The sequence below is a fragment of the Musca vetustissima genome, unplaced genomic scaffold (assembly GCF_032173495.1).
Source record: "Musca vetustissima isolate MV318-11 ecotype Yass unplaced genomic scaffold, APGP_CSIRO_Mvet_v1 utg237711, whole genome shotgun sequence".
In the NCBI taxonomy this organism is placed as follows: domain Eukaryota; kingdom Metazoa; phylum Arthropoda; class Insecta; order Diptera; family Muscidae; genus Musca; species Musca vetustissima.
In genome coordinates, this window is record NW_026888229.1 from 15,098 (window position 1) to 28,865 (window position 13,768).

The following is a 13,768-nucleotide window of genomic DNA, read 5'->3' on the forward strand; positions in this document are numbered from 1 at the left end:
AACTGTGGAAATGTGTATGCCATATATATACACACACAAACACACTTAATACATAAAAAATAGCTTCATTGGCCATCTGTTAACGAGTCTGAGTATGCGAATAAAATCAATTGCTGTTTATAGTCGAGAATTAGTTTCGTCATTACATATGGCCAATGATTGTCTGCGATAGTTCTTAGACAAATATCGTTATGTACACATTTTTAAATTATTTACTCTTTTTCATTGCAGGGGTGGACCTGGCCTAAGATGGGGAGCGTGCTTTTTGCAGCTGTGTTCATAGCGTTACATTTTGCCACCGGCGGCCTGGCCAACCCAGATGCTAAACGTTTATACGACGACCTCTTAAGTAACTACAATCGCTTGATACGGCCTGTTGGCAATAACTCCGATCGTCTAACGGTCAAAATGGGTTTACGTTTGTCACAACTAATTGATGTGGTAAGTATTTAGTCGAGCTCTTCACTCCTTCTCTTCCTCCTCCTTCCATCACTTTGTTTATCTGTGGCAAACTTCATGAGTGTAATGAAGAACAACAAAAGAACTTGCAATCATTAATTATGAAAGCAAGCAGAAACTTTTCCTAATAACACTTCATCACCCATCATAAATCATATCTGTCATCGTTGAGGTGAATAGTAAACGCATTCAACAAATGCCATGAGGTATTGCCTTCGCCTGAAGGGGGGAGAAATTCGGGTAATTGTTAAGAGGCGAACAATAACGGAATCACTAAGGTCAAATAGTGAGAATCACGAACAAACAAAAATTATTACCTTAGAACTCCTACTCGGAAGCGATCAACATCCTTGGGTTCGAAGCTCAATATTGGGAAATCTTCCTTATGTTTTGAAATGAAACTACAGGTATATAACACTAATTCCCCGACATTGAAGAACCATTCATAATTAGCGAAATAGAGTCACGAAAAGTGGGGCAACGCTGTCCATATGACTACGATGATTCAACTTATTTCCGACTTGGAGTTTACTGTTGAATACCAATCCTTTAATTTGATTAGCCACCGTTCACGAATGGATAGGTCAACCTAGTTTTAATTAAAATTATCAGAATGTTTGCCAAACAATCTCAATACATTTACATTAAATTTTCATACGCATTAGTTCCAATATGCTCCTATATTGCAATAAAATTGAATTTCTAATCCTCTTTCGGACTAACCCGTAATTACTTCGCACAATTATGTGCTCCATCACACAAATAAATGGCATTGAAGCTGTTGATTTGATGAAATGTTTTGTGGCTAGTATTCAACCACAGCCACTGTCACGCAGGCACGCGCAATCTAAAATACCACTACATCAATAATTTATGGCCATTCAATCCGGCTGGCAAGCTGGCTAGCTGTCGCTGGCGGATAGCTGCCTGGTTTAAGTTTCATTTGGAATTTCGTAAATTTTGCCATGTCATTACACATTCAATTCTGACACAAACCGCAACAACATGGGGTATTATTTTTCAAAAGATTTATAGTCAATCCCCCGTCCCAAGCATTTAAAAAAAAGATGTCCACTTCGTTTTTCGACAAGAAACAGGATAGACGACAGACCGTTTGCCACCGTATCACCGTTTAAAAGCCTTTCAAGGTAATGTGCCGAATGCTGAGGAGTGTTAATGACTTAAAAGCTTTAGCGTTCGCTTTAGACCTAATTGAATTGTCACAGCTTTGCATTATTACAAAATCTGTCTGTCCCCGTACAGAAATCGAATTAGCACTTCATGCCGGGCACTTACACTGGCACACAGGGTGTGAAAAGGCTGCCTGTGAAAGTTATTATGACCGAGATCAACTCAAATGTTGTTAAACGGGGCGGCTGTGGGGGTGGTGTCGGCGCTTTTAAACTTCCATATATTAATGTGATAATCGACAATGGCAAATACATATCGATTTAGTCGAGAGCATGTCAACGAGTACATTAAAATGTCGGGCCTCTTCAGGGTAAGTATGTGTTTGTGTCGATGCTTGGTACGGCATTTTAAAATAAAAGATCGACTGCTGCTGCTGCACAATCATTGTATAAATATTAAAGGCATTCTCATATGCTAATTGATTGGAAAACAATTCATTCCTTTTTCTTCCTTTGAGATTCAAACCTATAGACCCTAATCAATATGCATTTACAATGCCTCACAGCAGGGGATGTATTTGCGATGTTGGGATATTTATGTTTACAGTAGGCCTCATTTCTAAAGAGGATATGAAATATATTATACGGAAATCAACATATGTACAATTTATTATGTTTTTCCATATATCACGAATCTGGAAACAACAATCTTATATTCTTTCGCCCTTAATCCCAGTTGCCACTTCACTTTCATAATTGACCATTAGTGTTTTCACCGCTTTTTATAGGTGACTTTCCCATTACTGTTCCGGATGTTGAATCACCGATGAATATCGACGAGGTCATTTTCGTACTTGGTTTCCCTTACTCTGAAGAGAGATTTCCTAAATATACCCTTCAAACAAATCTCTATGAAAACCCAACAACAATTTACAAATCCAGTTATCTAGAAATGTACATTCAGAGCAAATTACTTCTTATCATATTTTCAGACCACTTACCTTCCTTAGAAATGTTGGCGCATATTTCAGATTTCCCATAAACGAATCCGCAGGTCGTTTAATGTGTTTTTCGTTCTTCTTCTCTCTCCCCAAATCTCCATTTTGGGAAATGGTCTCTTCTCGTCTGGCGTCCAAATAAAAATAAAATATGTATGCACAATTGCACGTATATTTGGGCTTGCATATTGTTTAAAACATACTCAAAACACACATGACGATTTTCTATTGCTTTGTCTGTGTGCCTGTTTAAAGATTTTACGTTTTTTATTTTACAACTATTTTTCAATCAGACAACATTTCCGTTTTGTCCATATCAATGTATCTCGAATTGTCTAATTTAATTCAACGAACTCTTCTTCCCAAAAATCACTTTGTCTTTTTCGCGAAATTGTCAGATTCGTTTACACTACTCTGCACAAACTTCCAGCATATGCGATTTGTCACATATCCCCTATATGCTATACCACGGATAGCAGTTAGATGACATATCCATTCCCAAGTATAACCAATACAACCAACCATCCAGCGGGGACACCATGCTCCCGCATGGCTTATTATCTCATTAATATAATTTTATATAAACAATTAAATCGTTAACATCGGCAAGTATCCGTAATCGCAATAACAATCTATTCACTTTCCTGCTAAGAGAAAGGAAGCATTCGATGCGGGCTTTCCTTCTTAAATTAAGATTATGGTGAAGATGAAACGGCATCTTTTCCCGACAGAAGACTAACGAGCAATGTGGCATTGTCGATGTGTTGGTGAATCGTTTTTATCATTTTTCATGTTGTTTCGCATTCGTTAATATGTTTTCTTTATGTATGTGTTTATGTTTGATGCTTTATATGTTCATACAATTTACGTATACGCTCTCTTTTCATTTCAGAATTTAAAAAATCAAATCATGACGACAAATGTGTGGGTAGAACAGGTAATTGCTTCCCTTTGCAAAATTTTGCATGGTGTTTAATGTTCATCGATATTGCTGTCGGGTGGTGCGGGTCCGAAATGATTGTTCAATATTTGTCCACAACGAATACAAACCCACATTGGCGAGAGTGTAATTTACGTCTATTTGGATTTGATGACACACCAGGCCACCGAAATCAAATAAAAATGTTTGCAACGGGAACACGGAGAAGAAAAAACTGCATATTTTCATTATGGACAGGCAATGCGTGGTCACGTTTCCACAGATCAAATAATGCTATACTGCATTTAGCATAATTCATTGGCACTCCATACCCTCCTCGACACCAGTGGCAGAGTTAATTATTTGCATTGGAATACAAATATCATTTGAACATGCTGGATGTTTGACTGGAATGCATTTGCCATACGGGCATTGTACTTCATTGATTAACTTGAAATCAATTCCCACCTTCGAAATATGCACCTAACGAATCAAGGTCCTTGCATCATATTATGCCCAATGATCTATCATTCATTAGATCATACATTCCACATAGGTCATTAGTATTTTCTTGTCACGAAGCGAAACCTGTGATCCTACCTAACAGCAGTAGAGAGATAATATACACCATGCGTCGACCTACACACATGCTCATGGAAGAAGTGACTAATTTTCATTCTGTTCTCAATATTTATTACGTTTCTTTTACAGGAGTGGAATGACTACAAATTAAAATGGAATCCTGACGATTATGGCGGCGTTGACACCTTACACGTACCTTCTGAGCACATATGGCTGCCCGATATAGTTTTGTACAATAAGTAAGTATGGCACTATGACTTGTCTTCGATTTGAAAAATGTCGAACCACTTAGCTCGTTTTGCAGAGGACCATTGGATGACAGAAACCGAGATTAACAGCCACGAATAGCTTGTCACGATTGGCATGTTTACTTGGTAAAGTACTTTGTTTATCTGTTTGGGTTTTGGGCGCTCTATGTCTTCAGCCAGCACCCACAGAGGGCAATAGATTGGGGGGAGTGTTTAACGAATTCTTCTAATTAATATAACTACGGCCCGCATCACATTTCAATGTTTTCCCAAGAATTTATAATTTATGCTAAAACTTGCGAAAGCCAATCATGATACAGTCAACCAAACAAATTGTAACTAATTATTATCACCATGGCAGGAAATAGCAACCCGTGTGCCACCATCCCCGTACCGTCAATGCCATTAGGCCAACTCAACTCGAAAGTCGGGCTAACGGTGGACAATGACATATTTAAATTATTGGCTGTTGTTGGAGGCAGGCAGAATGGTTTATATTTGTTTCATTTTGTGCACTTAGATAGAACTAATACAAGCCCTTATGTCCAATACTATGCGGTGCACATGCTAGCGCTGCAATAAATTCTGCATTATTGCCAAGGCTAACAGCAGAAGCTATACAAAATATCCGAGCATTTGTTAAACAATGAGAAGGCGTCAACTAAACTATACCGGTTTAAGGTTGGCAGCTTGGGCTCGGGCCGGGGCCAGGGCATGGTGGAGGCGATGATGCAACGATATGCAAACGCTCTACTTCTCTAGTTGGGTTGGATGCGCTCGTATGCAAATGGCTGTAGGTAGCAAGTGGTTGCAACATTTTATGCCACGTAATGGCCAATGACACCAACAATGCCGTGCTATTAGCGATACTGGCTGTTGACTACTTTACGTATGAAATGTAAACGCCAATGGAAAATGGAACAAATCCGGCACAATGGGTACATATTACAAATAATAGCGACTATATAAACGCATAAACATGACGCATTGCAAAAGTCAAATATTTCCCAAATGTGTTCATGTTAACCGCTATTTGTCAAGTCTTGACATTTCATGTCCTTGATAATAATGATAATTAAAAGAATAATTACAACGTGTGGGGGATATGGTTAACGCTAATAGCAATAGGAAATTGAAATTTGCAATGGAAATTCCCGAAGCGAAAAATCCCACTGTCCCATTCCATGAACAGTGGCAAATGTAAAAATTCTATGCACACATATTCATCATTTAGCGGACCTCGAAGATCTCCCCTAACGACTGCTGCCAAGGAAAGTTGTGTGTGTGTGTTTACTTGTTTTGAAACAAAACAAAATTGAAAGCTGTTAAATAGTTCTATTCAGTGACTGCATTCGGCGATTCCCAACTCCTCCACCCAATGTTTGTTCTCCAATCGGCAAATTCAGTGTGCGCTTCCAAATCATGAGTCCAGCACCAGCACTACTTCACACGTTTAACCAGAATACGACGAATAGTGGGAGGAACGTACAAATAAACAGCTTCCTCTCTTCGTGGTTTATCCGCCTCGCCGATTCGGCTGTTGCCATCTCAAAGGAATGCAGAGCGATATAATTTATTGGTTGGATGACACTGCCACGCACTGTTTACTTTTTGCTCCAGGCCCTAATACACAAAGAGACCATCCGAATGCCACGTTACATTTTCAAATGGCTGCACAAAGCGACGCTTTTGATAAGTGCAACATAGCGACGAGAAACAACAACACTGGATGCCATGAATGCATCAAACGGGAATAAATAATTGCCCAAAACAAAAGAAAAAATTGTGCACTACTATTCTAAATATTCTGTGTAGCAAATGTTCGATCATTTATAAATTATTACCCAGAATAATATCGCGGTTGACAGCCCTTGTGAGAGAAACAATTTCATTCGGTTTGCTTTTATTTGTCTATGTACGCAATGTGGCAATATATGTAACAATATTTCATTTTAATTGATAACACATAACACACACACACACACATAACAAACACTAAACAGATTTTTCGAATGCTAAAGTTGGTTTTATTAAAATGTTTAAGTGAATAATTCGTAATAAAATGCTTTAGGTGTTTTAAATAGACGACGCACAATGGTTCCGAAATCCACTTTTTCCGTCCAAAAGTCTTTTTTGTCGTACTTTCTATGTGGGGTTCGGGTGAGGGCTTGGCGTGACCCTAAAGTCGTCTATATGAAGTGATTTTTGAAAATTGCTGGGGAATGAAATATATTGTTCTCGGAAACTATAACCGAAATTGGATTCGATGAATTACCGTAGCGTTTACAGTATATTATTTATTTTATTGTTTTTGGTGGCAACTCGTCAGGTCGTTAGGGAAAATAACTGTTGTTATCCTTATTTGTGTTAATCAAGCAATTGGTTATAAAGCAACAACCAGTGGAAAACAAATCTGAAGAAAATCTGTGTGGCAATTTAAGAATCCGGATCTGCCCCCGTATATAAATGTCATTAAATTATGTTTTTTTTAAGATCATATGACCATCAGATCCGACAGTTCTTCATAATTAGCAATTTATTCGATTTGACTGACGCCATATCATCTCAAAATTACTCGCCTTAGCTGCGAACGACGGTATGACTCACTTGACTTATGAAGTTATTTTCACAAAACCAATATTGAAACATTTTTATTTTTGTTTTTCTTTCCCGAGTTTCGCCAAAATAAACGCCAATGCTCACTGATTTATAGAAGTTTTTTTTTCAATTATATGAGACGATATTCAATTTGGAGTGTTTACAATAAACACTAAATAATCATTTAATTGGATTCTTCCCATTTTTCCTGTTGTTGTTCGTTGTTGAAGGTAATTTTGTTTTATTTCATGGTCACATTGGCGGCTTTCACTTCAGTTACATTCCTAGATGCGGTTCCACGCATAGGGAAGGAATGTCACGGTTTGGGCGAAGAAATACAACGAAATACTTTTTTGCTATTTAATTTTTTGTTGGAGTAAATTTAAATTTCTGGGATCCCCATAAAAATTAAACCAGTCAAAAAAAGCTATTGGAGATGTGTTCGTAGCTCTTGGGCAACACATGGTATACTGTTCGTTACAGTTCAGATGGCTTAATAATGAAACAGTTGCAAATGAGCAGTAAGGTGTGGCTGCATAACATCCATCGCACTATCCGAATATAGTCACTACAATGATCAGACATGCCAGTGGAAACACATTTCTCACTTCACTTCTTTTCGTTTAAATTATAAATTCCCATTTTTCATGGCTTGCCTTTATTTTTCTTTTCCCTCTATGCTTGCAGTGCTGACGGCAATTACGAAGTGACAATAATGACAAAAGCAATCCTCCATCATACCGGGAAAGTGGTGTGGAAGCCGCCTGCCATCTACAAGTCATTCTGTGAAATCGACGTTGAGTATTTTCCCTTCGACGAACAGACGTGCTTCATGAAATTCGGCTCATGGACATATGACGGTTATATGGTAAGTCATCAGCACACATACAAGCGCATCACCTTTGCATTAACACCGTGCGCTTGCTGTTGTTTATGTTAACCGAAAATATAAATATTAAACTATAAGCGATGTTTGAGACAAAGCAAAAAAACGAATGGAATTTGTGACATTGTTGCATTTATGAATATATGACAATTCCACCATATTACCTCGATTACTTCGACGAGTTAAACCACAAATGGAAGTTTTAATGAATTCATTTAATTTGCAAAAAGGTTACAAATTCCAATCGCTCGAATGTATTATCAGAACTACCTGCTCCATTATTGGCAGATTTAAGCAAAATTTCAATTAGACGAATTCGAGTGTTTTATAACAAAATTATTTGGTTTTGGAAAAAATGTTTTGTTTGCTAAAAAATATATTTTTTTAATAAACATACGATTAATGGTAGGTCACTCGAAATCGTTCGTTTAGAATTTTAAGTAAATATGCTGTTAATGTTATGCTTTAGGTTCCAAATCCCTGAGAGTACACAATCAGTTATGTTTGGGGTCTATTCGGGAATCGGACTGGGCTTTGAAAATATTATTAAATTAGAATTCAGTTGCAAAACATTAATGGATAAAATTCGTGCAATTGGTAGGTCCTGTGGCTATAACAATGATGTTGCAGGATAACAAAACACATAGTTATTGCTTGAACGATCTGTATTGGTTAAATCGTCCGTCCATTTAACAGGCCCATGAACACAGTCCCACGATAATTTCACTCACATCTTCTCAGGCCTACTTTGAATGAAATTCCAAATTGAAAGAATTCATTAAATTTCCAGTTCCTGTCATTTTTCAAGCCTGCGCACATGCTTTTATAATTTTTAAGCTTCCTGCCAGATAAATTTCCTTCAATTTTATAATTTACAACAAATAAACATGACATTAATCTCAATTTTATAAACATTAAATCAAAGTGTCTTAGTGCGTGTGTGTGGGATACTGGGTATATGGGCTCTGTCTACGGCATCTGTTCTGTGAAAACAAGGCTGGGGATGGTGTGTGGGCGTGTGTTCAGCTGTCAGATTTATTTGTTAAAATTACTTTTTAACAAAGTTCCCCTCCATTGATAAATGCTGTGCTCCTGACTGATATTCTGGTCCCTATTTGTCTTGTTGACTGGGGGTGGTGGTGGTGGCAACTAAACAAAAACCCAGAAGACGTTAAATATGAAAGAACAGAAAACAGTCCTCAGAGTGGAATGGAAGAGAACAGCTGTCCAAATTGACAATAACATATTTACGCCATATTGGCATAATGTTATCTGGTGATTCCCAGATACTGCCAACCATCCTTCACTGCAGACCGCTGCGAGCGGGAAGTGCAAAGTGAGACGTGGTAGAAGGGAATGTGCAGATTTCTCATAACAGTGAATATAGTAGGTCGAATGTTGCCCAGGCATTGTGCTGCCGGCGGTGATAATGGTAGGCTCATATGTCACCCATATTCAATAGCATCAGATAGCGAATTCATTGTAGAAGGTGAGTATGGAGGGTGATTGTAATGAACTCTCATGGAGTTGAATGGACATTTGAAAAATAACCAAACTGTCAGATAAACAACAGCCCACAGAACAACACAAAATGCGAATTTGTCAATGTCATAGCAACAGAATGTGATTAACTTTCCTCTCTCTCTCTATCTCTCTCTTTTCTGTGTTAGGTGGATTTACGACATCTCAAACAAACACCCGACTCGGATAATATCGAAGTTGGCATTGACCTTCAGGATTATTATATATCTGTGGAATGGGATATTATGCGAGTTCCGGCAGTCAGAAACGAAAAGTTCTACAGTTGTTGCGAGGAACCCTACTTGGACATTGTGTTCAATTTGACGCTGCGCCGAAAGACACTCTTTTATACGGTCAATCTAATCATACCCTGCGTGGGCATATCGTTCTTATCCGTCTTGGTCTTCTATTTACCCAGTGATTCGGGCGAAAAGATCTCATTGTGTATAAGCATTTTACTCTCGCTGACTGTGTTTTTTCTACTGCTTGCGGAAATCATTCCGCCCACCTCATTGACGGTGCCTCTATTGGGCAAGTACTTACTGTTCACCATGATGTTGGTTACGTTATCGGTTGTCGTAACCATTGCGGTGCTAAATGTTAACTTCAGGTAAGTTCCGCCGCGACTGAAAATTGGCTTCTATCTACATTTCACCCGTTTCAACAGGTCCCCAGTGACGCATCGAATGGCGCCTTGGGTTCAAAGAGTTTTTATTGAAATCCTACCCAAACTCTTGTGCATAGAACGTCCCAAGAAAGATGATCCAAACGACGAAGATGACGACCAGCCCCAAGAAGTTTTGACAGATGTCTTCCATCTGCCACCTGATATCGACAAATTCGTAAATTATGATACAAAACGATTCAGTGGCGATTACGGTATACCAGGTAAGTTTTGAGAATCAGAATCTACCGATATTTTCTGGAAAACAAATTATGATGTGTGTCGGTCGCCAGAATCTCCGCGTAAATTACCAAACCAAACGAATTTCCGCAAATTGTCATCTAATCGTTTACTATATGCACGGTTAAACAACATCTACATAACCTAATCCTAATCTTGGTGGCCAAAATGTTAGTATCCCTAATATTCTTAGATACAGCCATAAATTAAAACTTTGTTAATGCTTAAACGAATTATTGTTACAGAGATTTGCAAAGATTTATGAAGATTTCCCTCTACAAGGGCCGTCGTGGGTGTTGTGGGTGTTTTCGAACGAATGCTATGTATGTAAGTGGTCCGCCATTGGGCAACCACTTCCCTTTAAAAGCGGTGTGCAACCAGCCTATTCAACTTGTCCGACCACAAGTCTGTGCTGAATAGACCATTTATCATTTCAAATTTGATAATGTTGTTATAATAAATTGTAGTTATTGTTGTTGGTATTCCCACAGCCAGAAAGCCCGAATGCGTTATTCTGCAGTCTTTCTTATTTTAATTCGAAGCATGACCGATGTTAGTGCTTGCCAGTACCATTTGACATTACAGTGAGTATGTATGTGTGTGTGTGTGCAAACATTTCCAATTCGTATGTGTTGACATAAACTCGCCGATTTCAAGTCTGTCTTCCGTCGCGATAGTGTCGATTTATAAATTGCACAATTCCCACGTATATAGTTATGTGAGCATTGACGCACATTCACCTGCGACACATATGCAGAATGCAAATACAGAAACAAACAAAAATCCATATGGAAAATCCAAATAATCGCGGTTGGATGATTACTTCTAATTGAAATTTCAAATACATAGGGGCACCCATGTACATGTACTTCATGTGCACATGAAGACAACAAGTACATACGTGTTTGCCTGGATATTCGTAAACCGACTTATACTTAAATCCACAGCAAGCTGTAGTGAATTTTCGGTTTTCTATCGGCGAGGGATTCAGCAACTGCCGTTTTTGAATGCCACCACTACTATCAGATCAATGTCTCGACGCAATGGACTCGCATTTCCGTTTCCGTGTTGTGTGTATATATGCGACAAACCGACTATTCTATTTCCGTTTTGATTTTATGCAGAGATATTCTACACAGGCAATACCATTATACCATTTGTTTTTTATTTTCTTTTTTTTTTTTTTTTTTGTTGCTGTTCATTTGTTTTTGATAGACGGCTAATATTTGTATTTTGCTGTTGTTGTGTTGTTTTATTACAGCCATACCGGCACAACGATTCGGCGAGTTTGTCGGCAACGCTGGTATATCTCCTTGTTTCGGAGATCCACCCCTGCCTTCTGCACTGCCATTGCCGGGAGCCGACGATGATCTCTTCAGTCCGACCACTGTTAATGGGGATCTAAGTCCAAGCTGCTGTCCGGCCGACCTTAGTCCTACTTTTGATAAGCCATATATGGGTGAAATGGAAAAGACAATCGAAGGATCCCGCTTTATAGCTCAGCACATGAAAAATAAGGACAAATTCGAAAGTGTAAGTATAAGCTTTTAACAAAGCATAATATCTTCCTTCTCGCTTTATTTGGTACTTTATTTCAGAGGAGACAAATAGGGTAGGGAGTCAAGCTTTATCTTATGACGCCATAACTTTTAGTCTGACAAATTACAAAAATCGACAACATATCACCTTGGAAAGTCAGAGGTTGTGCTTTAAAATACTGATCTGTTGTTTTTAATTAGTGGTGATACTTTTCATATCTATAAAAGGAAAATCTAAAAAGGAAAACAATTTCGAACAGAGCAATATCGTACCATTCTCATCATCATGTATATCTGATCTTACAGACGTACCTTATTGGTACAGTTCTTCATTATCCTAAGATAAGCCAAGCCCAAGTTGTTATCAGTGTTCGAAAAGAAACGGTACACAAAAATAATGTACAGCTCTAGGTACAGAAACACTCAAATATGTTTAGCGTAGGTATGCCGGAACACATAATTAGAAAATATGTTAGTGCAATAAAATCGAACTTATTATCTGGGGTTTGGAAAATTCCTTAGGTCAAGTTTTTGAGTTATGGCATGATGCATTTTTGATGATAACTCTAACGTTCATGCAGATATGCTTTATATGTGCGTTTGTGGCTACACTATTTTGTGTAGCATATCCTCCTTTGTGTAACATATCCAGCTTCAATTCTCTCTAACTCTCGCAAAAATTAAAAATTAAATTTGTGGGCTATACTGAAAAAGCGGTTGGCAATTATAGTACACCAAATGAGTGCAAAACATTAATAAATTCGACGAATAACAGAATAAGTGCATTAATTAAGGGGAAATCTGATATCATTCAATGCTAAATTAAGTTTATTAAGGTCGCACGAACCTTTTGTCGTTAAAAATAAAAAAAATATTTTAAGTATCTCAATTCTCAAAATCATCTTTCAAATCAATGTCGTTTGGTTCAATTTCAAGAGAGAATTGAAACTGAGGGCTTTCCTCATCATTTCAATGCATGTGACTTTGAATTTGCGTTGCCATTGATTTCACATTTTGTTACTCTTTTCAGGTTGAGGAGGATTGGAAGTATGTGGCCATGGTTTTAGATCGATTGTTCCTTTGGATATTCGCCATATCTTGTGTCGTGGGCACTGCATGGATTATATTGCAGGCGCCCAGCTTATACGATCAGTCACAGCCAATTGATATTCTCTATTCGAAAATCGCAAAAAAGAAGTTCGAACTGCTTAAAATGGGCAGTGAAAATAGCTTATAGCGTCCAATTGGGTTCGCAGAGGGCTGGTGGAATATTCTCATCAGGTCTCTGCGAACCCTGTTCGCCGCTCGCGATGACGATCGCGGATAATATCCAGCTGTCATTGTGGAGGTGAACGCGGAGTCACTAAATACAACATTCGCATTCGACATAGGAGAGCAAGTGATCAAAATAGAATTTGATAATGACGATTAGGAAATAGTTTTAATCACAACTTCACAAACAACAACAACAGCAACAAAATACATTGTTTGCATGGCTCAATACCGGAGCAAAAAGTTACAACATGCACACATACAAAGCGACAAAGCATCTCGTTTTTAAATTCTGATAATCGCATTGCGCACCAACACACAAAAATCCCGCCACCTATACACACGTTGTCATACCCTGTCCGTCATTGAAACTGCACACGGTGGACAAATGAAAACAGAACAAACCCCCCACAATATTCACCAGTCGGCGTGCACAAGCGTAAATCCAAACAAATCACAGCAATACAGCATCCGCTCCCCAACCTAATCCCCAATTCCTTGAGACTGCTATCCAAATGCAATTTCAATTAGGTGTAGTGCTCACACACACTCATAAATAAACAATAAACAAAGAGATTGCGCGTATGTTTGTGCATGCATGTGTATTGTGCCAGAACGAGAAAAAAACAGCAACAAAATAAAACACAGAAAACAAACCAAAAACGAGTTCCTTTACCACACCAAACAATTTCAAGCAACCGACAAACAAACAG

At 38.3% G+C, this 13,768-nt stretch overlaps 1 protein-coding gene across 1 annotated transcript; it reads left to right on the forward strand.

The window, feature by feature from the left end:
* The first annotated feature begins 237 nt into the window (after positions 1–237).
* LOC133336025 (acetylcholine receptor subunit alpha-like 1) lies at positions 238–13,288 on the forward strand. Its single transcript, XM_061544317.1, has 8 exons — positions 238–441; positions 3,480–3,524; positions 4,218–4,327; positions 7,622–7,802; positions 9,491–9,951; positions 10,009–10,229; positions 11,507–11,778; positions 12,814–13,288. Exons 1-8 carry the CDS (start codon positions 250–252, stop codon positions 13,018–13,020), a joined length of 1,689 nt encoding a protein of 562 aa, XP_061400301.1. The 5' UTR covers positions 238–249; the 3' UTR covers positions 13,021–13,288.
* The last annotated feature ends 480 nt before the right edge of the window (positions 13,289–13,768 follow it).